Source organism: Balearica regulorum, unplaced genomic scaffold (genome assembly GCF_011004875.1).
Source record: "Balearica regulorum gibbericeps isolate bBalReg1 unplaced genomic scaffold, bBalReg1.pri S41, whole genome shotgun sequence".
In the NCBI taxonomy this organism is placed as follows: Eukaryota; Metazoa; Chordata; class Aves; order Gruiformes; family Gruidae; genus Balearica; species Balearica regulorum.
In genome coordinates, this window is record NW_022679031.1 from 217,363 (window position 1) to 242,681 (window position 25,319).

The window sequence follows — 25,319 nt, forward strand, 5'->3', positions numbered from 1 at the left end:
CACCAGGCTGGAGCCGCTTCATCACTCAGATCCGGGATTGTTTGGTTTTTTTCCTGGTGTGGCGGTGTTTGGGGTTTTTTAGGGATTTTGGTCAATTTTGAGTGGTTTTGGTTAATTTTAGGCTGTTGTGGTTGTTTTTTATGGGTTTTTTTTTAGTCATTTTTCGGCATTTTTCTGCTCATGGGGCCGGTTTCGGGGCTGCTCTGCCACCGTCCCGGTTGGCTCCTCTCTTTTGACAGGGGGAGGGTTCTGGGAGGTGAAATTTAGGATGCGGCGGCAGGGAGGGGGGGTTCGGAGGTAGGTTTTATTTTTAAGTTGATTTTTAGAAAAAACAGGCACATTCAGTCAACGGGACCCTTGGGGGGGAGCGGACGGGGATATTGGGGCATCCCCAGAGAGCCCCAAAACCAGCGGCGTCTCCTGCCTCTCCCCGTCAGTGGTGTTTTGGGGGTGAAAGCAGCTTTCCCCCCCTCCAAAAAAAATAAGAAATCCCCCCCGAAACCCCAAAATAAACCCTGTGCGACCGTGACGGGCTGGGGGGGGGATGACGACGACGACGGGGCAAAGTATTTCTCCCTCTGTGCCACATGAGAGCAAGGGAAAAAATCCCAAAATGGAGGGATTTTGCCCCGTTTCGTGCCAGCTGGAGGAGGATGTCGAGGTGTAAGGCCTCGTCTGGGAAGGAGGGGGGGATCGGCTGGGGTGCGGGGAGCATCCTCTGAGGCAGGAGAGATGGTGGGAAGAAAATAAATGGTAAAAACAGGGAGGGGAAAAAGGAAATAAAAATAAAACCAAGAAAAAAATAATCATCTCACCCCCCAAAAATAAAAAAATTAACAAAAAGCCCCAGAAACACAACCCCAGCTAGCGCAGGGGTCTGAATTTTCCCAAGAAAAGGAGGGGGAAAAGCGAGTTTTTTGGCATGCTGAGTGGATTTGGGCGCCTCATTTTTCGGTGGAAAAGCCAGGAAACGGCGATGGGAAGGGCAGCCCTGTCCCAGACGTGTTCCCCTTTTGGTGACACCCCCAAAAGCCACTTCACGGGGTGGGGACACGGCAGCGTCACCCTGTTCTCGCAGGGGGAGGTGAGAAACAAAACCCTCGCGTGGCGAAAATGAGTAAAATAAACCCCGACAATCCCCTCCCCAAGCGATTAATAAAAAAAACAAACCCCAAATCAACCAAAAAAACCATGGGGAAAGTTAAAAAAAGAAGAAAAGAAAAAAGACCCCCCTCCAAAAAAAAAAAAAAGGGAAAACGCGTGGAACGAGGGCACCGGGGAGCTCGTTCCGTCGGCGGAGCGGGATCAGGAGTTGTTCTGGTTCTGGTAGATGGAGGCTTTTTCCTTCAGCAGATCCAGACACAAGTGGCAGCTCCAGCTCCCTGCAGAGAGAGGGACAAGTAGGTGGCTCGTTAGGGCTTCGTTAAGGGTCACAGCTTCCTAATTACAAATAGAGAATAAGGGAAGGGGGTGGTTTACAGGGCTGTTTGTGGGTTTGTGACCCCGCAAACCCTCTTCCTCCTCGTTAACCTTCAAGTGAAGGCGGCCAGGAGAGGGGTTGATAATTAATCACTGGGATAATTAACCAGCTCTGAGGTGTCATTGAGATTTTGGAGTTGGGTTTTTTTTCCTTCAGCGCCATGAGTAGAAGGTGGGAGGAAGAGAAGGAAGAAGAGCGATTCCTCTCGGCTTTATCGACCAATATGGAGATAATTTTGGGGCGCAAGGGATGTTGGTTTGGGGTGATAAAAGGCTTTTCCGCTACTCCAGCGGAGCAGAGGAGGAATAAATAGGGGAACAGCTGGAACAACAGACCCAATATATTCCATTGTGACACGAGAGATCCACGATTGCCCCAAAAAACATGAGCAGAAGCGGTTGAGAAATATTCTGGGCTGAATTCTACTTGTTTTGACCCATTTCTGAAGTGGAGAGGGAGCGACAACTCACCTTCAGGTGGCTCCGACATGGGGGGGGTGAGACAGTACATGTGGTAACCGCGGTCGCAGTCGTCGCAGAAGAGAAGCTGGTCCTAAGCCGAGGGGGGGGGGGGAAAGAAGGGGGGAAAATTCGGATGATTCAACCCAAATTTGGCTTCAGGACCATGCGAAGGGGACCAGAGCAAAAAGAAAGACATCGCTATGTCCTCCGGACTATCAAAATCTTTTCCCCCAAAAAAAGATTTTGCCGTGTCTTATAGACTATTAAAGCCCAAAGATTTCACCCCCAAAAAGGTTGCTCTGTGCTACAAATCTTTAAAAGCACAATGATTTCCCCCCAAAAGACTCTCCGGTGCTACAAACCTTTAAATCACAAAGATTTCCCCCCCCCAAAAAGACTTTCTTGTGTCCTACGGACTATTAAAGCAGAAAGATTTCCCCCAAAAAAGACTCCATTCTATCCTACAGACCATTAAAAACCCGAAGATTTCTCCCTAAAAAGACTCTCCCGTGTCCTACGGACTATTAAAGCCCAATAATTTCCCCCCAAAAAGACTCTGCCCTGTTCTACAGACTTTTAAAAACCCAGTTATTTCCCCCCAAAAAGCCTCTCCCATGTCCTACAGACTACAAAATCACAGATTTTCCCCCCAAATGACTATGCTCTGTCCTACGGACCACTAAAACCTCGATAATTTCCCCCAAAAAAGCCTCTCCCATGTCCTACGGACTATTAAAGCCCCCCCCCAAATTTTCCTCACGTCATTCTCGGAGGTGCCGCAGATGTTGCAGCACTTGCACTCGATGCACTGCCAGCGATACGTCTTGACGGCCGCCATCATCACCGGGGTGAACTGCAGGCAGGAGGGATGCCCTGGAAGCAGGCAGGAGACAAAGTGACGGCAGGAAAGGGGATTAGGGAAGATCTGTACAGCAAGGAGGAAGAAAACCAAACCGCCTTCTCCCCAGTTTTGACCCAAATCCTCGGCTCTTCCGAGCAGGCAAAGATGCCGAGGATTTTTTTTCTTCCTTACCTGATCGCCCACAGTCCGAGCACGAGACCAATTCTTCCGGTTGCCCGGTTTTCTTGTTGATTTTGGAGTCTCCCAGGCAGAAATCGCAGTAATTGTTGGGCAAAGCTAAGCCGTCAGGTCCTTTCTTGGCTGGAAAAGCAGAACGGGAGAGACCGATTAGCCGTGGGATGAAGATTTTCTGCATGGGACCAGGAGAAAGCACTTCCATGATGCAAATTCCAATACTCAGAGCAGATTTTCCAGCAATTTCTGAGCACCACAGCGATGCTGCAGTCCTGAAAAGCATCAGGGAAGGGATGCTGCTCCGGCACGGGGGGCAATTTTCCAGCTTTGCTTCCTTTTTCACGATGGAGATTTTGGCAAAAAGGAGTTTTTGGGGGTTGGGGTTTTTTTGCTTACATTTCTGTTCCTCTGATCGCTGCGAGACGGGAGTGGGGGGTTGCGAATCGTCTTTGTCGTCGCCTTCTTCCTCAGCCAGGTGGGAATGAGCGTAGTGGTAGCTCAATCCTGGCCGGTTCTTGTATCGTTTCCCACAAACTACAGATAAAAATGGGAAAAGTCTGAGCTCAACCCAATGGGAAAGCAAGAACCCTGCACCCCAAAATCATCTGGCATCCCCCGGTCCTGTTTCTGAGTTTTGAGCGCAGACGGCTGCTCCCCTCCTGTCCCCCAAATTACCGGGAATTTATTAAAAATCACCCAAGACGACCCTTAACGAAGGGGATCGGGTCCAGAGATGCATCGCAACCTCTGTGCATCCCGCTGCGGCAGGCTAAAGTTGACTTGGTGGGTGATGGATAACCACCGCGGATGGATAACGACGGCAGCTCATTAAGGTAAAGGAGCGAAACCATGCGGAGATCAATCCAAGTGGCAAAATCCAGTCGGAAAGATTCCAGTGGGAGGGAATTTCCCACTCAAAAACCATCTCCGACACCAGCTGGGTGAAAAAAATCGAGGTTTTCTTCAATGTGTACAAAGGGGAAACCTCTCTTTTTGGGACGCCGAGGAGGGAAACGGCAGCCACCACGGGCTCCGCTCCCTCCTCGGACCCACCCAGCTCCTCCAAACCCGACCTGAGCGCGGTGTGAAATCACCAACTGCCCCAAATGCCATCGATTTGCCCCGTTTCCACCCCGTTTCTTGTGGGGTTGGGAATTTTCACCCTTGATCTGGCAGCAGGCGCTTCCTTGGGGAAGATTTCTGAGCACCCATGGACCGGGGAAACACCTTCCCGGCCAGCGAACGGGTTCCCAGCTCACTGTTACCAGTTTTCTGGGGGGGGGGGGGGCGGGGGGTGGCAGCTTTTTAGCCACGAGAACACCCCAAAACCCACTTTTAGCCCCGTATAGGCACAGGCAGGACGAACGTGAAGCCGGCACCGGCTTTGCAACCTCCTGCTGCTGACACGGAGAGAGGCTGAGCAGGTAGGAGGACAGGGAATTGGGGTGAAATCCCCCCCCCTCCAAAAAAAAAACCAGCAGGGGATTTACAGGGCCAGACAGACCAATTTGGCAGTGGGCTTTCCCCACATTTTCAGGGCATTCAGGCAAATCGTGGAAAAAGTCACTTTGGGATGAGATTTCCTGAACCTGGAGCTTTCCTGGAACATCCCAGAACTTTCTAGATCCAATTCCAGGAATTGAAGCCTGGAGAAATCCCACCAGGGCTTTTATCCACACTCCCCCCCCCATGCCATCAAATAGCTCCAAAAAATAGCGTGTGGGGATGAAAAACCTGTTCACCGAGAATGGGGTTTGAACCTCCCCAATAGATCCCGATACAACAAGTCGGCATCAGCTTTTTGGGATAAAAACCACAGAGATTCCCAACCTGGGGAAAACATTCAGCATTGGCAGGTCCGGAACAGCTCGAAAAAGCAGCCACAGCAGCAATTACAACCTTATTACATCAAATTCCAGCTTTCCAGAGCCAACCGAGGGCATGATGGGGTTGGCCCCGTGAGCAGCCACGCGGAGCTGGCAGGCAGCATTTTCTTTTTAACCCCCACCCCCCGGCAGGGTTTAAAATTGACCTTTCCCCCCCCAAAAAAAAACTCCAGGCAGGCCGGTATCTAAACACGAATTGGGTTTCCTCCTCCCAAACAGCGAGGAAGAGGAGCTGCCACAAAGATTCAGCTCTCCGGTTTGACCGCGGGTGTTTATTCACAGCCAACATCCAACCTGCACCTGCAGCTGATCCATTTTGGAGCTTCTTTTAAAGCAAAAAGGTGTTTTGGGGTTTGGGGTTTTTTTGCAAAAGAAGCAGCAACGTACTTTGGCGCATTTTAAAAGGGGGCACGTCCTGGGAGCACGGGATTTGGGAGCTAGGGAAGGATTTTGGTGGAAACACCGTGTGTTTTTTCCCATCCCCGTCGCCGTAGGGGGGGATTAATCTTTGTTTTCCCTCTCGGGAGGTCGCTCTGTCGGCATGCACGACCGCTCTTCCCCGCTGGAAAAGGGTCAAGCGAACCCAGAGAGGAGCTGCCGAATCCCGGTGCCGGCGGGGAGGCTGGTTTTGACGTCGCCTGGTGGCCTTTGGCTTTTCCCCTCCCCTTTCTCCCACGTCCCCCGCCCCTTTCCCGCAGGCTCCAGCGAGGTTTGGTGAAAACAAACCAAAAAAACAAACAGAAAAAAACCAAAAACCCTAACGTTTTCAGGAGAAGAAAGGCAGGAAGGAAATAAAAAAAGCAGACAGAGAGTGGACTACCTCGATCGGGAGGTTTCAAGGTATGCTTTTGTTTGTAACTATCTGAAACACAGAAAGAGAGTCGTGAGAAAACACACACACACCAGGTCACGCACACGCACCCGTGCCAAGCGACAGACGGAACTCTTAAAACAAGAAAAAAAAGGGGAGGAAAAAACACAACTACTTTGGGTTGGGGGTTGGTTTTTTTTTTTTTGAAGAAGCTAGTGTCAGCTCTCACAGGACAGGAGGAAGAAGAGAGAAAGGTAATTTCAAAGCCTCACTTGCCCTTTTTTGGCTCCGTTTGTCCTGTTAATTTGCCTTTTTTTTTTTTCTTTTTTTTCCCCCTCCTTCCCCAGCTTGAGGAGGAAGCATCACAAACCCTGGGATCAGGAAAATACGGCCTTGGAAATAAAATCCCTGCCCCAGGAGGTTTTTAGCCAGAGCAGAACCAGCGCAACAGTGTTATGTTTGACAGCTACAAACTCATTAATTGGCTTTAATGACAATGCAAGGGGCGGAGGGAGAACTATGGCCGGCTGACAGACACTGATCCAACTGGAAAACCAGCTGGGAAAAAGGGCTGGGGGGGCTGTTTTCAACCTTTGTGGGGGTGTTTGCAAGATCGGGAGAGGTTTATTCTCATTTCTAAGTGTTGGATGTTTGCATGGTCCTTTGCTCGGGGCGAAAGAACCGTGTATCCCCGGTGGGAAAACTCCGGTCATCTTCCTGATTGTCGGGAAAAGGGTTGAGAGTCCGAGGGGTTCAAAAACACCCTCCCCTGGATGCGTAAAACTACCTTCAGAGGTTTAAAACTTAAATTCAAGCGGATAACCTGACGGATTTCAAAAGCAACGCAGCCTGGCTCCACTCCCGGACCCTAAACGGTGAGGAGAGATATTATTTTTTTTAGTACTCACTGTCGCAAGCGTAGGGTTTATCCCGGTCTTCTAATATAGCTGTGTCCAGTTTCTTGCGAGCCCCTCCAACACCTTTTCCCTGGGGGGAAAAAAAAAAATAAAAAAATCAAGATTTAGGTAAAATTGTGGCTCCTGGGCGGTGAGGGGGACACCACCAGTGATACGGCGTTGGAAAAAAGTGTGATCCAGCACTGCCACGTAGTGGGTACAGCCCGAAACGGCTGTCAGATACAAGCGGTGAGGACCGCTGTGTGGAGCAGAAGTATTTCTTGGTGATTTCGGGTGATTAACCTTCGTTAACGTAAGTTATACAAGACCCCAGGGTACGTTTTCTGCTCATCCCACTCACGACATCAAGCATGTCTGAGTTTTTCCCCAACAGGAGGTTCGACACGGACACGGTCAAGCCCTGGCAGGCAATGAGGCCATTTCAACACCGGCAACATCTCAAATTTGCCAGGAATTGGCACCAAAATAATGCCGGGAACCAGCCAGATCCACCCAGCTGCCCTCACCTTGGCTTTCCCCTTCCCCCTCCGTTTCGGCGTATCTTCTTCATAGTCTTCATCATCCAAATCATCCAGGAAGTCATCCGGCTCAAGAATCCGCTAGGGAAGAGGAAAGAGGTTATTGCAGATAAATCCTTGGCACAATTCGAGGGGAAAAAGGGAAAAAACTAGGAGCAAGATACGTCAGTGCGCCCTCGGGTTGCCCAGCAGCAGCCGCAGACGTTTCAAACCTGTAATACAGGAGGAGGAGAAAAGATGGGAAATTTTGGGGGGAGGGAGAAGGGATTTGGTACGTTTTAGCCCCCCAAAAAGTCACAGAAAGGCCCAACGTGACGTGAAGATGCTTGAAAAACCAGTAATCAAGGAAAAAGCAAAAAAAATTAAGGTTTGGAAAAACTATTCACGTAGAAAAGCCCAAGAAGGGGAAAATATGAGGGGGGTTTAGCAACATTACACTGCAGTATCGCACATCTTGCTCTGCCTCGGGTTTATTTCCAACCAAAATGATTCTATTTGGGGGGAAATCTGTTAAACCGCAGCCATCGGTGGGTCAAGCTGAAGTTTGCAAGATATCACCCGATCGTTAGAGCCATCAGCTAACAAAGAGGTCTAAGGAAAACCAAGCCGGTTGGAAAAGCAGCTCATCTTGTGAGGACTGCAACAGGAAAAAGACTTTGGTGGTGCTGGACGTTCCCTCCGGCCTGAATCGGCATTAATCCGTACCAACCCGGGCTGCGATCCACTAAGCCAAAGCTTTCCGACCCCACGGATCACGTCTGTGGAGTGTTTTCGGTGGCAAAAAACCCCACCTACGACGGCAGCAGCGGGTTTAAAGTCGGATTTGTGGCTCCGAGGGGAAACAGGGGAGCTCCTACAATCCCAAATTCAATTAACAGTAAAGCAATGGTGAGACTGATGAAGGGCAGAGAGCGGGGAAGGTTTTATCCAGCTCCAGATCTTGGTAGAGACTTAACATTTAAAGAAGTTTCTGAGTTGTACCAAATCAGGGTGAAAAAGCGGCTGCTGGATCCAAATTATCCAGCTGAGGGAGGAACAGGGAAGATCCTGGCCCCTTTTTTTCCCTGCAGAAGACAAACTCGCGGTCTCCTCTCTCTCCAACTCATTTATTTTTCCACCAAATCGGGGTTGTCTGCTCTGAGCTTTGTTAGCAGTCGCATAAAGCCCTTTCAGACCAGGTTGGGATTAAGCGCAGGGACAGGGAAAACAAACCAGCAGGAAAAAAAAACCCCAATAGGTGTTAAAAACCAGCTTTTCCCTGGTATTAAACGTACGCCACAAGCCAACTGCGACGGGAAGAGGCCAAACCATCAGAGCAACCCAAACTCCCAGGCAGCAGAGAGATGGTTTTGACTTTCAATCAGTCCAAACCCTTCCCAAAACTAGTTATGGTGATTTATAACAACCCTGGATTAATTTATTGATGCCAAAAAAAAAGAAACCAGACGCTTAGAACCTTGCTAAATGCTCGGCCTCGGCTTCTTCTTCCTTCCCACATGTTCATTTAAAAAATTAATTCTGCTTTCTCCTCCAGAACCCGTTCTCGAAGGGCTGGCAGAGAAGACAGCACTGAAAAATTGGCTGAACGTCCTTCTTATTCCTGTGCGACAGCTAAAAAAATCACTTTTTAAAATAAATTTGCTATAAAGAAAGGGGAAAAAAAAAAAGCTTTGGGTGACAGTAGGAATAAAAGGAATCTGGCTTGGTGAGATGTCTCGGGGCTCAGCTCTACTCAAGGAACCAAAAAGAAAAACGTGTGCTTGCTGCGATGTGGCTCACTGAATTTTCAGTCCAGAATCTCCCTTCCCCTGAGTTTTTTGGACCCAGAATCTCCCTTCCCCCGAGTTTTCTGGGGGCAGAAACTCCCTTCCCCCGAGTTTTTTGGGGGCAGAAACTCCCTTCCGCTAAATTTTGGGGCCTTTATGGGAATCAGGGGAATTTCTAACTGGATGGTGAGGAAGGGAACACCCACCTGTCTACACGACATCACCGTAGGGAGCCAAACCCTGGCCCCCCGCTCGCCGGTAGCCCCACGAACATCATCTCTACCCCCCAAAATCCATCCCAAATTCTTTTTGCTGTGACTAAAAAGAGTATGTTTTGCGGAAATGTGGAGGTTTTACCCTGAAGCTCCCTTTGCCAACATAGAGGAGGAGATTGCTCTCTCTGCCGTACCTTCCGCGCACGGCTGTTGGTGACAGGGAACTCGCCCAGGCTGTCATCGTCGATACGGGGATCCGGAAGAGCACGTTTCTCCAACGGGTCAGTCCTCAACAGGGCTTCCAGGCTGCTGCCATCCTGAGAGATCAACCCTTCCTTCTTTAGGGTCTGATCAGCGTCTGAAGGAGCCAGCGAGGGGGGAAAAAGGAAAAGAAAAATCAGGGCAGAACGGCGGCACATGCCAAGATCCCATCTTAACCCGCCACATTCACAAACTTCCCCGTCACGGCAGGGTCAGGCGAAGGGTTTTACCAACCCTCACTGATTTTTACCATCATCCGGTGCTATTTGGGTACGGTACTGCCAAAATCTCTACCCCTTACTGCCTGCAGAAAGCGGCAGTGGGAAGGATTTACCTGGTTTGATAGAAGGGAAGGAAAGCCTCGGGTCCTCGGGAGGATGAGCACGGCGTTTCTTCCGCCAGCGACGTGCGGGGTAGGAATAAAGCTGCCCAGCGGCTAACCCTTTAATTAAAAAAATACCCCAAAATTATCCGAAGCAATGACACGTGCCTGTTCCTTGTCCCCAAGCTGGCGTTTTCCCGGCGTACCTGGTCCTCGGTGACGTTTTTCCATCCAGATGTAGCAGTTGCTTTGGGCCACGCCGGTCTGCGAGTCGAGGAAAGGGAGGCGGACGCTCCTCTCGGCACAGAGCCGGGCGTTGTAGTTGTGGCACTGCTCCATGGCATCCCTGTAGTACTGCTCCCCGAGGCTGACAGGGGTTAAAAAAAAAAAAAAAAAAGAGGTTCAATGTTTGCCCCAAAACACCCCAAACCTCAATTCCAGTCCGGGCACACATCCATCGAGAGGAGAAAACACTGTGTTCCTTCCCGGATCCCTGCTTGGAGGAACCGCAGCCCAAAACATCTCCTCTGCAAGGTGAAAACGGGACGCGATGCGATGTTTGCCGAGGACAGAGACGTCCCCTCACCCAGACAGAAATGCAGGGACCGCCACGACAGGCGATTACACCCTTCCTTGTCGCCGGCAGCATTGTTAAGAGATTCCCCTCAGCATTTTCATGCCCCCAAAGCCTTTTGTGAGAAATCCACGCCGGCGTTCCCACGTTACTAATGGATTCGAGCGGCTGCAGGCATCTCTTCGGTTTCCTTAAGTGCTTTAATCGTACCCCATCCTCTTTCCTAAGAGCACGACCTCTTCGTGCCACATCCTCATGTTCTTCCTTCAACTGGAGACGTTGGCCACGTCGCAGCCTCGTAGCTGTAATTACAGTAATTAATTCGGACAGTGAGATCTTTCTCACAGCACGTGGCAGGGAGAGGGAAGAAACGAGTCCGTTCGGCCGCCACAAAATCGAGTTTTCCCCTCCGCGGTGCTGGGAGAGGAGATGTACTCTTTGTTTTTATCAATAAATATTGATCTCGGCACTTTAATACCAGCTGGAATGACTGCACAGAGCCCAAGAAGCTCCGTAATCACCCACGCTCCTGAAAGAGTTAATTTAAATGAGCAGATAACGAGCTAAAAGATGCGAGGAAGCATGAGGAAAAGGAGACGGAACAGAAATGGCTTTGTCACGGGGTTTTTATTCCAGCACAGGTAAAAGTTGAATGTGAGGGGGAGATGGCCAGAAGAAAATCAACAGGCAGAGAGGGAGTAAGTGAAAAGAAGATATTGATAAATATTAAATGTAAATGATGATTTTTGAGAGGGGAAACGGTGTCCCGGGAATAATTAAGAGTGATAAGAAAGATCCCAAATCGTCTTTTTCTCTCTGCTGGCTGCAGAGGGAGCTCAAATCCCAGGCGACCGTCACACTCATGGAGTTTGGGGCCATCAATCCCTCCCAAAGCTTTTAATTTCCTCCTAAATCACCATGCCGCTCCTCGATAGCTCAATTTGTGCCCCGATAACCAACAAAGCGGAGCCCTAAAACTTCCTTGTAACGTCCTGCCAACAGCAGGATTGCAGAGAGGAGGAAAACTTGGTGTTTATGGTACTACGAATCCAAAAGGAGTTTGTTGTACAACTTCTTTCTCTCCTGCCGGACTTCAGAGTTTGGGGAGGGGAGTGGAAGAGGCAAACAGTCTCCAAAACAATAATCTGCGGTTGTTTTAACTGCAACCTAACAGAGGGGTCCCGCGTTGCGTGAGAAACACACCAGGATTTGGCTTCGGCACCGAAAAAAACTTTGGGAAATGGGTTTTAAAGTGCTCCCCAAGCGCTGAGGGGATGGAGAGGGACCATGGGAAACATTAAGAGTGGCAATCTCGTCTCCAGCTTTGATGTACGACCCTCTAATCTTCCCTTACGCTGCCCGGAGGTCTTCATTCCCAAAACCTGGGGGTCCTTCGGGGCACAGACACGCACCGATCCCCACGTGCAGCCGCGTAACAACCTTGGAAAAGCTTCGCCGAGGAAAAGCGTCACCTAAAATCTGCATCGAATGCAGAAGCAAAGAGCTAACGAAGCCGTCAGGAAGGACTAATGTGTTTTAAACAGCTCTAACGAACCTAATTATTGCTCCCTACAGACTCAGACTGGCTTAGAGCCTTCTACAGCTGCTAAGCAAAGTCCTAAGTGCCCTCAAGAGCAGCTTCCAGTAAAACACATCGCGTCAGCGGGTCGCTGTGGATATAACTGTGTGGTTTTATGTGTTTTAGCACCATCAGTAAGAGATTATGGCATGGAAACAGCTGGGGAAAAAAAAAAATGTGACTACTGTCCCCAAAACTGCCAGGAAAAGGGACAGCGAGCTTCGTGTCGAGGCGGCTAACACGCACCGCAGGAAGGGAAGTGATTTAAAGCCCCCAAAAAAATCATCGGAGCAGACTGTCCTGCTCTAACCGCTGCCATCGTTTGGAGACAAATCAAGCAGGGAGGGATTTGGTAGACCAAACTCTTTGCTGACAGGACCCGGAGATACAAGAACGGCTTGGGGAACAGCTTTAAAAAGTAAAAAATATAAATTAATCCTGTCACGCTCCTCTCTACCATCGTCGCTGGCAAGCTGCGACTGAAAAAATCCAGCTGGAAACACAACGGCGGCTTCTAAAACAAATAAAATACGTTCTTGTGACAAAGGGACACGGTTTCACGTGCTCAACTTCACCGAAAGCTGCAGATCCACAGAAGCGCCAGGAAAGTTGCGGTGTTGTGAAAGCTCAAATCATCAATTCAGTGCAAAAAGAGTCTGAAAAAGATGTTTTGCGACTCATGGTTTTGTGCTTTTCTTGGAAATGAGGGTTTCTGGAAACGCAGCAGCGGATCCACCTCAGCCGGCCACAGGTTTCTCCAGGAGCTTCATTAACGGATCTGAAGGGCAAAAAGGCTGCAAGACGGATGGACACATGGCCGCCACCTCTCTTAATGAGCCCCAGCTCATCAGAGGAGACCCCAGCGGCTCTTAACGAACCCTTGTCTCATCAGAGGAGACCTGGGGGGTGCGAATTGCACCCTGTTTTGTACCAACGCCCCACCGAGAAGAAAGGTTTCGGAGAAAACTGAGGCAGAGACGCAAGGGTGCCGCGGTTGAGGTGCCGCCAGCTAAAGGGAGACGCCAAAATAAACTGGAAATGCAAAAAACCCCCCAGAAATGAAAAAAAAAAAAGGGGGGGGGGGGGGAAATGCAAAGAAAAACTAACCCAGAAATGCCAAAAAACCCACCTGGCGACAGCAAAAAAAAAGGTCAAACATCTCCAAGTCCCCAAATCCCATCCAGGCGGGATGGGCCTCCCTTATAGAGCTATACAGTGGATAGTGGGGCGCTACATACCCCCCCGAGGGTATATATGCCCCTCTTTGGAAGGCTATATAGGGGGTAGACCCCTACCCTCAGCATTTATGGGGCACCCCCACCCCTAGGGCTCTACAGGGCCTCTCTTATAGGGCCATATAGGAAGGGGAACCTCCATCCCAAGGGCTTTATAGCTTCCCCTCTTCACAAGGACATATAGAGGAGACCTTCCCGCTCCCAGGGCTCTACAGGGCACAACCATATAGCATCATAAAGTAGGGACCGCTCCCCCCTGCCTGAGCAGAACGTATGGGAATCATATAGGGGCCACATGGGGGGCGGTGCCCCACTTGTAGGGGCACCCACACAGGACCATATAGAACATCCACATACAGGGCTCTATAGAGCCCCCCTCACTGCGGGGGGGGGGGGGGAACACCCCGGGGCTCTATAGGACCCCTCCCAAGACCATATAGGGGGAAAATTCCCACTCTATCAGACCCCCTTCAAAGAACCTTATGGGGATAAGCACACCCCCTGGAATCTATAAGACCCTCCCACAGGGATGTATAGGGATGTACAGGGATGAACCCCCCCACCCCTTGGCCTCTATAGGACACTCTCACAAGGCCATACAGGGGGGACCCCCACCCTTTGGACTCTATACCCCCCCCCTCCGGGGGGACCCCACCCCCAGGGCTCTATAAACCCCCTTACAGCACCACGGGGGGAGTGTCTCCTCTCACAGAACCGTTCGGAACAAACACCCCCCGCCCCCAGCAAAGTTCCCCCCGAACAATGAGCGTGTCCCCCCCACCCACTCGGTTCCTCCCAGGGCTTGGAGGGGACGGGCCCCCCATTCCTCACGCCGGACCGGACCACTACCCCTTCCGTAGGAGAAGAGGTATGTGTGGGAGGATAGAAGAGACGCACTCACAGCTTCACCACATTCTGTACCACCGCCGCCATCTTCCCTCCGCCGCCGGGGCCCTGCGCCGGCCACTGCGCATGCGCGGCGGGGAAGGGGGGGCGGCCGCTCTGCGCTTGCGCAGAAGCACCACCGCTCGGTCCGTGTGGGCATGCGCAGTCGCTTCCCCCCGCCCTCCTCTTGCATCGGCGCATGCGCTAAGGGCGGTGCTGGTGCCGCAGTGCGCATGCGCGGTGGGAAAGGCGGGAAGAGCTGAGGGGAGAGGCGCGAAGGTAGAGGAGGAGCCAAAGGAAAAAGGGGAAAAATCAGAGGGAAAGGGGGAGTGTGAGGGGCAAAATGGAGGGGGGGGGAGAGTAAAGGGCTGGGCTGAAGGTAAAAGTAAGAATGGGGGTGGGGATGGAAAGGGAGATGAGGAGAAAGGGGTGAGGGCAAACGGGGTAAAGGGTGTTTGGATGGGGGATGAGGAAGGAGGAGCGTGACAGGCTGGGGAGGATGAAGGGCGCTGGGAAAGGTGGGGAAAGCTGAGGGGAGAGGCATGAAGAAGGGGGAGAATAGACAAGGAGGCAAAGGAAAATGGGATGGGGGGAAAATCAGAGGGAAGGGGGGAGAATGAGGGGCAAAATGGAGGGGGGAGATAAATGTGGGAGAGTAAAGAGCTGAGGTGAAGGAAAAAGGGTAAGAATGGAGGGGGGATGGAAAGGGAGATGAGGACAAGGGGGTGAGGGCAAGCGGGCAGGATGAAGGGTGTTTGGATGGAGGATGAGGAAGGATGAGTGTGGCAGGCTGGGGAGGATGAAGGGTGCTGGGAGGTGGTGACAAGGAAAGAGGGGTGAGGGTTGGGGGAGGATGAAATGAGATACATGAGGGTCCTCCCCAGCAGATCTCAAACCTCCATAAAGATTCCCTACAGGTATTTATGGTTTCAGTGCCAGTGCTGGCACAACAGCCATGTCCCAAAACCACCCCACCCCAGCCTCTTTTTCTTTAGAAATTCATGCAGAAAATTTAAATTTTTTAGCCCTTTTCCCATTTTTATCAACCCCAAATTAACCAGAGATCTCAGAATTGATCCTGCAGGCAGACACAAGATTGCCCACATTACCCCATGGCAGGCGTGGTTTGTCCAAAAACAGGTCATTTCCTCTCTCTCTCTTTTCCTTCTTACTTCCACTTTCTATGTGGTTTTTTTTTTCCCTTCCATGTGCTGACAAACTGGTTTTCTCAGTTATACCTAAGGTTAAACCTTTCTCTCTGCCCTTTCTCCTCCCCTTAATCCTGCACCGGCTGTTATTTGCGTGCACGCAGCCGCTTTATTTTCCTACCCCGTCAATGAAAATCAACACACTGTCATTGTGATTAATGGTTCATGACTTTCCGGTTACAGGTGTCGCAGCACGGTCAGCTGCACTGAACTCACGGCAGGGTTGGGAAGGGGTCAAATGCCGAATGTCGGCGTGGGCGTTTGCCGAGTTTATTGCGGTGTTAATCTGCTGCCCGGAAATCTTGGGATAATGAAGAAGTTGCAGGTTAGGTAGAACTGTCAACAGCCGAGCGTCAGCCTGTACCCCCTAAACTTTTGTGGACACCCATTTCCCCCCCCCCCCCCCCCCGAAATAATCATACTCTGCTGACTTATTTTGCCTTAAACCTCCCCAAAAAAAACCAAGGGGGAAAGAGACTGATTCGGCACATGCTGGCTGAGTCACAGCAGGGAACAGTGTTCCTGCCTGAGTGACTCACACTTCTTAGGAGAGGGTATTAAAAAATCCCAGGGTTTAGCAACAGCTGTTTGCATAAATCGGCAATTTGAGGAGTGATTAATTAGGGACCTAACAAAGGGAGGGGATGAAGGAAGCCCCTGTCCTGCGTAGAAACCCCAGAGGAGGGGAGATCCCAAATGATTTTTATTGCTAATAGATAAAAATTAATTAAGGAAATGGGTGTTTTTCACAGCTAAGGAGATGAGACCATGCCTGGGGAGAAAAAAAAAGAATAAAATCGGGATAATTTCAGGGGGTTTATATCAAATATAATCAGAGAGGTGGAGGGAGGAGGTGTGCTGCAGACACAGAACATGACCTTTTCACAGTAAAAACCCACCAAAATCCATCAAATTAAAGCATTGTTTCCATTTACCCCCTGTAATAGCAGCTCCCGTTTTTCTTCCAGTTACCAGAGTTGAGCTGTTGGCTCAGGAAGGCTCCACAATTCCAGCACTGGAGCAGAGCAGGACGATCGGGGAAGGATGGATCCACTCAGATGCAGCTGGGAGCCGTCAAGAGGGAAGTGAGGTGCCAAATTAAAGCTGTTAACACCCCCAACTCCATCACCTGGCTTGTAATAAGTGGAAGGAGCAAAAATGAAGGAAAAAAAGAGGGTTTGGCCGTTGCTTCCGTGGTGTTATTTCAAAACATGGGGAAGCTGCTGCCCAGCATTGCCCAGATCCGGTGGTGATTCTCGGTGAGGTTTTGTAATTGCTGACGATAATTACGCAGAGTTGGGGGGTATAAACTCAAACATCTTCATTCCCAGCTCAATTTAATTTACTAATTAAGGTGAAATCCATGAAAACAAGCACTGCCTTGTTGTCGTAACCCACCTGAGATTGTTGGGCCACATAAAAACAAACAAGCGAAGTGCTCTGAAAACCACCCAAAATTATCCATTCCAGGATTTTTTCCCTTCAAATTGTTTGACCAAACAGCAGCTGCAGTGTGTTAGTAAGCGAAGAGGGGATTGGGAAACCAATTGAGCCACATCTCCCATCAAAATATGCCATTACCAGGGTGAATTAATTACAAACAATGCTCTAAACTGCCCCCATCCAATCGCTGGAATTATTTCTGGTAAGAAAAATCCTAAAATAAATAAAAACGAGTTGTCGCCAAGTGGATGGGTGTTTGGAGGAAGCATCGTCAGTTCAGACCAGGTAAGGATTGAACCATCACAGCATAAAGTCAAATAGAAATTAAACCCAGCAACTGCCTGGATCTAGCTCAATTAACTTCATTTTCTTAATTATTTTGCATACTGAAGGCTTGAAAAAATTGGTTTAACTCCAAACCTTTGGTGTTTCCACCAAAACAGAGTGGTTTGATCTTACAGTAGGAGTGCCCTGCTGGATGCAGATGGGCAAGAGTAAGCAAGAGCTGGGACACAATTGAGTGGCAACAAGCTATGAGCTCATTAGTCTAATGACTCATTATTTAACGGTACCTGTATGAAACAGCAGTCAATGATGTAAAAAAATAGAGAGTCAGGTTCTAGCAAGCCAGCAAAAAGTCAGTGTGTTTTTCACTGACTTAATTCCTTATTAGGGGGGACTCCTAGCCTCATTCTGGGCTAAAACTACCAGAAATGGTTAAAAATGATGCAGTTAATTAATGACAGCATCTAGGAAACAAGGTCCCACTTGCTTTTACACCATTACTGCGTCCAACAGGCTTCTCTTGTCCTCGATTCACAGATTGGGAAAGAGAATGAAAACCCTTGCAGCCAAGGTCTTTCGCCCCGACGTCAGCAGAATTGGCATTTCCAGTGAAACTTTTTTTTATTATTATTTTTTTTTTAAAAAGCAGAAGGGATTCGCATTCCTTTCTGCGTGCCAAAGCATTTCACCCCCTCCTTCCTCCGTCCATCCAAACAATCTGCGATTGATAGAGACGGTGTCTTTTGGGAGAATGAATTTCACCCCATCATGCAGGAATCTGGTCGGGTGGTCACTCACCCTTCACTTAACTTTTTTTTTTTTGCATTTTTGCATCTTATTTACGACTTCGAATTCCAACCCCAAGCTCCAGCCACAGATTTAGTTGCCAAAATACAGCCCGAGAGGGTTTTTTAGCTTGTCCACAGAGAGCTTTTAGAGACCACGCAACGTTAAATCCCAACGGAGCCTTTTGCCATGTAACCACTAGATTTACCGATTTATGGGATCCTTAAAAAATTAAATCAAGTCAAAGGCTGACATTTGACATCATCTTGACAATTCAGTGAGCGTCACACCTTTGCCTTGATTGAGTGCAAACTGCATCCCTTCTTGAAGCAAAAAAAAAAACCCCAAACAACCCTCTGAAACCCCAAAACTCCTCCCGACTGGGACATTTGAGAATTCAATCATCGCTGTTTCACCCCGTTCAGTACAACGAACATTTGTAACGGCACGGTGTCTCATTTTCTACCAGTTGGCACAGTCCTATGGTTCGATCCTTCGCTAAAGGTGAAGCTGATACGGGCAAGCGGCGATATAATCCGGCAGCATGGTGCTGCCTGTTTCGTCTTGGCTTCGTAGGGTGTTGGTTTTGTTTTTTTTTTTCTCCCCGTGCCAAGGGAATAGCCAGAAGGTCTGCGGGGAGTGGCACTGAGGATAAACGCTCATATCCCGTTTGCATGACGGGTTCTGCAAGAGGAAACAACGCATTGTGGTCAGCGCAGCGATAAGGGAAGATGTGTGGAGTCAAACTTGAGAGTTTGAGCTGTAATTTAAGAGCAACGTAAAAAAAAAAAAAAAAAAACCACCAACAAAAAACCCACCCCAAAATAATAATAATGATAATCCATTTCTCAACATCTTTACCTTGAGTTGTCTTCACGTCAAGATTTCCTGCCTGCCCGAGTCCTGTATAGATCCACCCACTCTCTCTGCTTGATGTTTCTCCATCACTTGCAGGACGTCCTCCAAAATGGATGGCCCCAAGTCCACGTGGAGGGAGAGGAGGGAGCCGGCATGGGAGAGGAAGGGTGACTCAGCATTGCCCTTCTCCTCAGTGAAGCCGTTCGTCGGGGCGGTGATACATGATGCGCAAGGATGCGGCAACGGGGTGGCGCTCCCACCCTCATCGTCCTCTCCACCTTCCCAGCTTCGTGCCGGCGGGGTTTTGTCATCGAGGTGCAAGCGTGGCGGTTTCGGGGGAGCTTGCGCCGAGGGCAACATCAATGCCTGCAGCCCCCCGATGACGGGCAAGGAGATGGCGTTTTTGAGGAGAGGAGATGAAGTCTCTGAGGACGGTTGCTCACGGCCGGAGATGGTGGCTGTCCTGGAGAATTCAAACGGCACTGCATCGGGGCTGTCCTTGTCAGAGTCAAAGCTGCCTTCAGTCCTTGGGAGGAGATGAAACTTGCCTTGAAGAAAGGAGATGTCCCCAAACATGTCGCTCTCCCCGCCGCTACCGATGTGAATTGTGTGCCTGAAGTCCCCCAAGGGTGGACTGATCATGTCAGAGGAGAGGATGTCACGGAGCTTCTCCTTCTTCCCCTTCCTGCTGCCCCTTTTCAGGTAGATCGGCACCTTGGTGGACATCGTGCCGAAGAGTAAAGCTCTTCCACGCGATTTCAAGAGACGATCGTCTTCCTAGACCTCAGCGGCGCTGGCTTTAAAAATAATCTGCAAAATTAAAAAAAACCCACCAAACAAAAAAAGGAAAAAAGCTTAAAAGCAAGTTATAACATGTAGCATGGAGATCCTCAACGTCAACACGTCCCAGGAAATTAATTCCAGACGTTCTCCATTTCTCTATCTAAAGTTCGTTGGCTGCGTTATCGATAGCAAAACAACTCAGGTAATTAAATCCAGGCACTCAGGGGCCTCTCCTCAACATTTGTTTCAAGTGGGAGAAAAATCAGGAACAGGGTCATAGCTGGAAATCCAAGAGGATTTTTATAGGGGAGTCGGGGGGCCAGAGTTAAAGGTTGGGAGAGCACAGCGTTGGAAAATGGGTTTTCTAGCCCAAAAGAGATTTGTTTCATTTCAATTCCCTCTCCTCTTGGCCATGCATAATCCAGCCCCACCCAACAACAAGCTAAAATAAAAATTAATAAAGATTAAGGCAGGAGGGGGAAGGAAGTTGGTTAAAAAAACCCCAACCCCCTGCTTTAGTCATATTCATTCAACTCTGACAGTTTATGTGTTCAGTTCTAGGTGTAATTTTTCAGCTGTGGGGAAGAATAAGGCAAAAATGGGCATTTTTTGTGATAATGTTATGTACAAGCTCAGAAGATGCCTTGGTGGGACAGAAAAAAGGATGAAACAGGTTTCAGACCACCTGAGCGTTACTTTTTAAAATCGGTGAGTGGAAAGGTCTGGAATTATATCCTTTCTCACTAATTTTGTGGGGGAAAAAAGAAATCCCATTGTTTCTATTAAAAAGAAATCTCCGTGTTTCTGTTAAACCGTATCCGATCCGCCATCGACTGCAAGTACAAGGCAGAGTTTATAAGTGATTTAGAGCTGCATTTGTCCGGCGTGCTGAGCCACCACCCATAACAGCTTCCAGCCCGTTCTACGCTGTTTGTAACACACCACCCAGCACAGCTGCACCTGGAAAGCAAGAGCTAGTGGTGAAACCACTGTGGCCAAACCCTGCTCCTCAAATGAACCCCCCCCTGTCGAACCGTCCCAGCAAGAGGTCACGAGCAATTCCCCGGTTGTGGTTTTCCGTCAGCTGCCACCGATGAACAACTCAAAAGCTCAGCTGGGCGTTGGGAAACAGTCACTCCCTGTGTTTTACAGCTCCGACCACCACATCAGGTGCTTTCTGTCTGAAACCCGCCACCCCAGCTGGTGCCAAAGAGCCGGCAAAGAACCAGTCTGCGGCTGACGCTGGATGAATCGAGCTGGGTGACCTCCCCAAGGGCTGGCATTTCAATTACAGGAGGAGCTGCGCGCCTGGCGGTGTTAAAACGCCGCATCAGTCAGCGGGCGTTGGCTCTTCGGGATCTCAAGTGTCACGGCTGCAAGGCGGTGCAGTCCCACCGAGACTGTGGAGGGCTGTTGAATTGTCCTGCCCCTTCCCTGAACCACACCTGACCTCTACCCTTTAAATTTGTCCTTAAAAATATAAAAATAGTACACAGAGGGATGGAAAATCCCATGTTCACCTTCAACCACCTGATCCACCATCGTTATCGTTAGAAAGTGCTGCTGAAACCACATCTGTGGTCTCATCCCGCCTACGCTGCTCACTTTATTCCCTTCCCTCCCCCCCAATTCCCTTTTCTTGGTGCTGAGAAACACCATTACATCTCCCCGCCTGTGAACAGAGACCCACGTACACGCTGCTACAGCCGGAGATGCTCCCAAGGTCACGTTCGGTTGACAACAGCATGGAGCAGCAGCAGATCACCAAAACAGCTTGAAACGAAGCAGGGACGAGATGCCGGTGGTGCCGTCAGCATCAGGAACACGACCCTGGGAGGAACATGGTCGCCCGGTAATCCAGTTCCCAGAAGCTTCAGCCAGGGAAAAATCCTGACGAGGCAGAATTCAGCTTTGTTAATCCCAGGCGGATTAAAGCAGGCGGCGTAATGACAGCCTGCAGAGGCGGTGGCTGCGCCGTTGCTGTACACGGTGAGAGGGGGATCGAGGGAAACGCTTCTTCACGGAGATCGGGATTCAGAGGAACGCCAGTGCTTGAAGCCACCCCACTCAGCTCCCCTTGCACCGCGCTGGGGAACCACAGACACTCATGGGTTAGTTGCGAAAAAGCACTGAAATCATGAAAAAAAAGTGAATTTGTAGGAAAAAGAAGCCTCTCATCGCTCGGAAATATTTAATATTTTTCAGGTTAGGACATGGGATGATGCTGACAGGGATGAGCAGGCAGCGAAAAGGACGGTGTCCCCTCCTGCCCAGTGCGGCAGCTTTGGTTCAACATTTTCTACCAGCACCAAACAGCAATTGCTCTCCCTCACCCCGATTTCTCAACCACATTCCCTCTCTTCCCCAGTCTGGGCTCCGGCCGAAAAACCAGCGCCCCACTGGGCTGGGATAAAGGCTGCCTGTGATCACCGCGCGCGCCGAAGCCGGGGCCGGTGAACGCTGGGAAAGCTCAGGGCTGTGGGTAGCGCCCTTTCCCTTTGTGCTCTGGAGAAAAAAAAAACAAAACCCACAACTCAAAAAAGGTTATTTGCTGCCAGAGCAGCCTGGGAAAGGGTCAGCGGACCCCAAACGCTCAGAGAATAGGGGTTTTTTTTGATCAGAGAAATCCTTAAAATCCCTTTTCCTGGCATTTTCCAACATGGATGACTGAGTAAACCTCCTCAGAAGATGGGAGAGTTAGCAGCTTGCCCGATTCCCTGCAGTAGTGATGCAACAGGGGTGGAAAACAGTTTGGAAAGGGAGAAAAACCAAGAGAAAACCCTTGATGACTTATTTACGTATGTTTTCACTGGTGTTCATCCACATGGTGCATCCCCCCCGGCCCCGTCTCTTCCCAGCCTGACGGGCACATCCCTGGTGATTTAAGGCTTTAACTGAAAGCATTTCGCCTCCCAATTAGTGCTGCGTGTCGAGACATGCCCCATTAGCTGCTGCTAATTAGCATTTCATGCCAGTACTGTCACTAAAAACTCATTAAAACCCAAGAATAATCCAGGTGTTCTGTGAAATGAGACTGTCGGTAAAGAGAGAAACAGGGAAAATGAGATGTTTTGTCACAGGATAAAAGCCGGAGGTGCTTCAGGAGAAGATTTGAGGACTTAAACTCAACTTGTGCCCCACATTAGGCTTCGTTTTAGCTTCTTAGGGACTAGAAGTGACACTTTGAGCGCGACTGTCCAGCCAATTCTTCATCCACCAAGCGATCCACCCGTCAAATCCATGTCTCTCCGATGCAGCGATGAGGTTGTCATGTAGGACGGTGTCAAACGCTTTGCACAGGTCCAGGTAGACGACGTCGGTCGCTCTTCCCTTACTCACCAACGCTGTAACTGCGGCGTAGAAGGCCACCAAATCTGTCAGGCACAGCTTGCCCTTAGCGAAGTCCCACTGGCTGTCACCCGTCACCTTATTTTCCACGTGCCTTTTCCAGTCGGTGGGAACATCGCTGGACTGCCACGACTTGTCCAATTTGATGGAGAGTGGCTTCGCAACTTCATCCACCACCTCCCTCAGGTCCCGCAGATGCATCTCATCAGGTCCCACGGACCTGTGCACCTCCAGGTTCCTTCGATGGTCTTGAACCTGACCTGCAACAGACAGTTCTTCATTCTCCAAGTCCCTGCCGTCGCCAGGCGTTGCCGCAGGAGCGCTTACCGGTGAAGATTGAGGCCAAAAAGCCATCGAGTACCTCAACCTTGGCCATACCCTGGCTAACGAGGTCTCCCGTTGAGTGCCTCCATCTTCCCTGGTCTTCCTTTCATCACCGACGTACCTATAGAACCTTTTCTTGTCGCCCTCAACGTCCCTGGTTGGATTTAATTCCACCAGGGCTTGGCTTCTCGGACAATATCCCTGCATTCCTCCCAAGATCCCTGTCCTTGCTTCCATCCTCCGCAGGATTCCTCCTTGTGTTTGAATCGGTCCAGGAGCTCCTTGTTCATCCGCGTAGATCTCCGGGTGTTTCTGCCTGGTTGGGATGGATCCCGAGCGAGGAAGAGGTGATCCTTGAATATTTTTAACGTCTCCGCTGACATCCACCTCTGGGATATTCACGCCTGTTCCCCAATTTGGCTTTTTGATTCCCCACGGAGTAAAATTTATTATTTTTTTTTTTGCCTATTTTCATCAATTCATGTTTTGGTATATGAAATTTTGTTTCTTTTCCATCTATTTCTGGCAATTTAGGCTTCGGTTCACAAAAATTCTGTTTCTTTTTGGCCCGTTTTCAGTAATTTAGGCTTCGGTTCACAAAAATTTTGTTTCTTTTTGGCCTGTTTTCAGCAATTTATGCCTCACTACATAAAAATTTGTTTCTTTTCTGCCCATTTCCAGCAATTCAGGCTTCAGGACACAAGAATTTTGTCTCTTTTAGCCCGTTTTCAGCAATTGAGGCTTCCTTACACAAAAACCTGGCACTTCCTCAGCCCCCTGGTTACTAATAGAGCAGCCGTTTTCCCATCCCGGCATCTCCGCAAACCATTTTATCAAGATCCCGCAAAAAATAGGTGTGTGTGGTGCCCAGCAGCGCCGGCTGTCCCCTCCTAACAGCCGTGTCATCAAACGCTGTTGGGTTGTTTGGGTTTGTTTCTTCCCCCAGGACCAGGAAAATAACGATATCGGGGAGAGATTTTCACCGATAAGGAATATCCAGGGAGGAAAGTTCGAGGATGAGGAAATGCCGGCCCACGGTAGGAAAAACGCGGTGGCTTCAACTGTAGCCAAACCCCTCCCGTGCCTCGGTTTCCCCTGGCTGCACCCCACTGCAGTGGTGACAAACCAAAGTTGAGAAGGAAAAGGAGAGGGGGGGAAAAAACAAACAAACAAAAAAAGACTTAAAACCAGGAAAAACAACTCTTTAGGGCGGCTCCTCCCGGCCCAGCCCCACCCAAGTGCTGGGGGAGCGCCGGGAATTCCCGGGTGGGGATCTGGGGATCGTGGCGCAGGCATTCCGGTTGGGATGAGGGCACAAGTCGCTCCTTCTTTTTTTACTTCCCCTGTGACGGGGTCGGAGTCCACTCCACCTACCTGGGCAACTCCTTGAAATACGGAGTTTAAAAAAAATTAAAAAAAAAATAATCCAAGGAATCCCTGTTTGTACTGAAAAATCCTCCTTGAAAAATCCCAGAGTGGGATCCGAGCTCCCTCCCCGACGTCTATTTTGGGGATCTGTTGGTTAATTTAAGCCGGGGGCGGTCGGAAACCTCGCAGCTGGGGGTTAAAATTAAGAGGTGGCTGTGGGGAGTCAGGGAGGGGGGGACGCAGGGGAAGGGATCCAGTCTTTTTTCTTGGAGAAAAGGTGGGAATCCTCCCCCTTTAAATTAGGGATGAGGGATGTGACAGGGACACAAAAACATCCTTAACAGCATGAAAAAGAACTGCCCCCCCCCCCCCCCCCCCCAACCTCAGCATCCCGACGAAGGCCCGGCCGCTGGCGGCGGCAGGGATTGGGAAGCCGGTGCCACGAGCTGCCGGGAAGACGCCAAACCCTTTTCCCCCACCCCACTCCCAGCTCCCAAATTTCCCACCGCGTTCCCCCACCACCACCCTACGGCTACACCCGACGGGTACCGGTGAACCGGAGCGGAGATGGACAGCTGGAAGCAGCGAGGAGGGGGGGGGGGAAAAAACAACAAACCCCAAACCAATCTCACCGGAAAACAAAACCGGGGTCGCGGTCGATATTCACCGCGTCTTCCTCCCAGGTCTGGCAGTTGAGCTGGAGCCAACCGTGACCGTTCCCTTCCTCCCAACGCCGGAGCGTCGGCGCAGCCGGCTCCAAGCCAACGGGCAAGCCCCACCCCGGCACGGGGCCTCGCTTCCCCTTTCCCGGAGAGGGGGAAAGCTCCTTTTTTTTTTTTTCCCTTTCCTCCCCCCCCCTTTCCCAAAACACGGAATGACGGCGTTCGCTTCTCACTGGGATGAAGAGCCGGATGGCTTCATTTTTCCCACGGCAACCAGGAACGCCGTCGTGCCTCGATTTCCCTGCTCC

At 50.2% G+C, this 25,319-nt stretch overlaps 2 protein-coding genes and 2 long non-coding RNA genes across 7 annotated transcripts; 2 read left to right on the forward strand and 2 right to left on the reverse strand.

The window, feature by feature from the left end:
- Positions 1-169: 169 nt before the first annotated feature.
- DPF2 (double PHD fingers 2) lies at positions 170-14,048 on the reverse strand. 3 transcript variants are annotated; one of them, XM_075741452.1, is made up of 12 exons: positions 13,963-14,048; positions 9,880-10,040; positions 9,686-9,793; positions 9,285-9,448; positions 7,098-7,190; positions 6,583-6,661; positions 5,684-5,725; positions 3,374-3,511; positions 2,975-3,103; positions 2,702-2,814; positions 1,951-2,032; positions 170-1,382 (listed from the first exon to the last, which is right to left on the reverse strand). In XM_075741452.1, the coding sequence occupies exons 1-12, from the start codon at positions 13,992-13,994 to the stop codon at positions 1,306-1,308; spliced, it is 1,218 nt and encodes a 405-aa protein (XP_075597567.1). In that variant the 5' UTR covers positions 13,995-14,048; the 3' UTR covers positions 170-1,305. The 3 variants fall into 3 exon arrangements, with proteins under 3 accessions (XP_075597567.1, XP_075597568.1, XP_075597569.1); XM_075741453.1 differs by lacking the exon at positions 5,684-5,725; XM_075741454.1 differs by lacking the exon at positions 5,684-5,725 and having other exon boundaries at positions 9,880-12,604; positions 13,963-14,022.
- Positions 5,549-8,776, forward strand: LOC142599707 (uncharacterized). The gene is made up of 2 exons (XR_012833234.1): positions 5,549-5,703; positions 6,022-8,776. It is a non-coding gene; the product is annotated as an uncharacterized LOC142599707 (long non-coding RNA).
- A 2,078-nt stretch (positions 14,049-16,126) lies between the features above and the next one.
- LOC142599711 (uncharacterized) lies at positions 16,127-17,518 on the forward strand. Its single transcript, XR_012833235.1, has 2 exons — positions 16,127-16,413; positions 17,420-17,518. It is a non-coding gene; the product is annotated as an uncharacterized LOC142599711 (long non-coding RNA).
- Positions 17,495-25,174, reverse strand: CDC42EP2 (CDC42 effector protein 2). Of its 2 annotated transcripts, XM_075741463.1 has the most exons (4): positions 24,982-25,161; positions 21,004-21,438; positions 18,530-19,336; positions 17,495-18,352 (listed from the first exon to the last, which is right to left on the reverse strand). In XM_075741463.1, the coding sequence occupies exon 3, from the start codon at positions 19,250-19,252 to the stop codon at positions 18,542-18,544; it is 711 nt and encodes a 236-aa protein (XP_075597578.1). In that variant the 5' UTR covers positions 19,253-19,336; positions 21,004-21,438; positions 24,982-25,161; the 3' UTR covers positions 17,495-18,352; positions 18,530-18,541. The 2 variants fall into 2 exon arrangements, with proteins under 2 accessions (XP_075597578.1, XP_075597577.1); XM_075741462.1 differs by lacking the exon at positions 21,004-21,438 and having other exon boundaries at positions 17,500-18,352; positions 24,982-25,174.
- Positions 25,175-25,319: the final 145 nt, after the last annotated feature.

What these genes read in the sequence shown, in the direction of transcription:
- CDC42EP2 (XM_075741463.1), bottom strand. Translation starts at nt 19,252, where the DNA reads ATGTCCACCAAGGTGCCGATCTACCTGAAAAGGGGCAGCAGGAAGGGG.
- DPF2 (XM_075741452.1), bottom strand. Translation starts at nt 13,994, where the DNA reads ATGGCGGCGGTGGTACAGAATGTGGTGAAGCT. An exon ending in CTTGAAACCTCCCGATCGAG is followed by an intron (nt 3,512 to 5,683) that starts GTAGTCCACTCT and finishes TTTTATCTGTAG; the next exon opens with TTTGTGGGAAACGATACAAG. An exon ending in GCGATCAGAGGAACAGAAAT is followed by an intron (nt 3,104 to 3,373) that starts GTAAGCAAAAAA and finishes CTGCTTTTCCAG; the next exon opens with CCAAGAAAGGACCTGACGGC.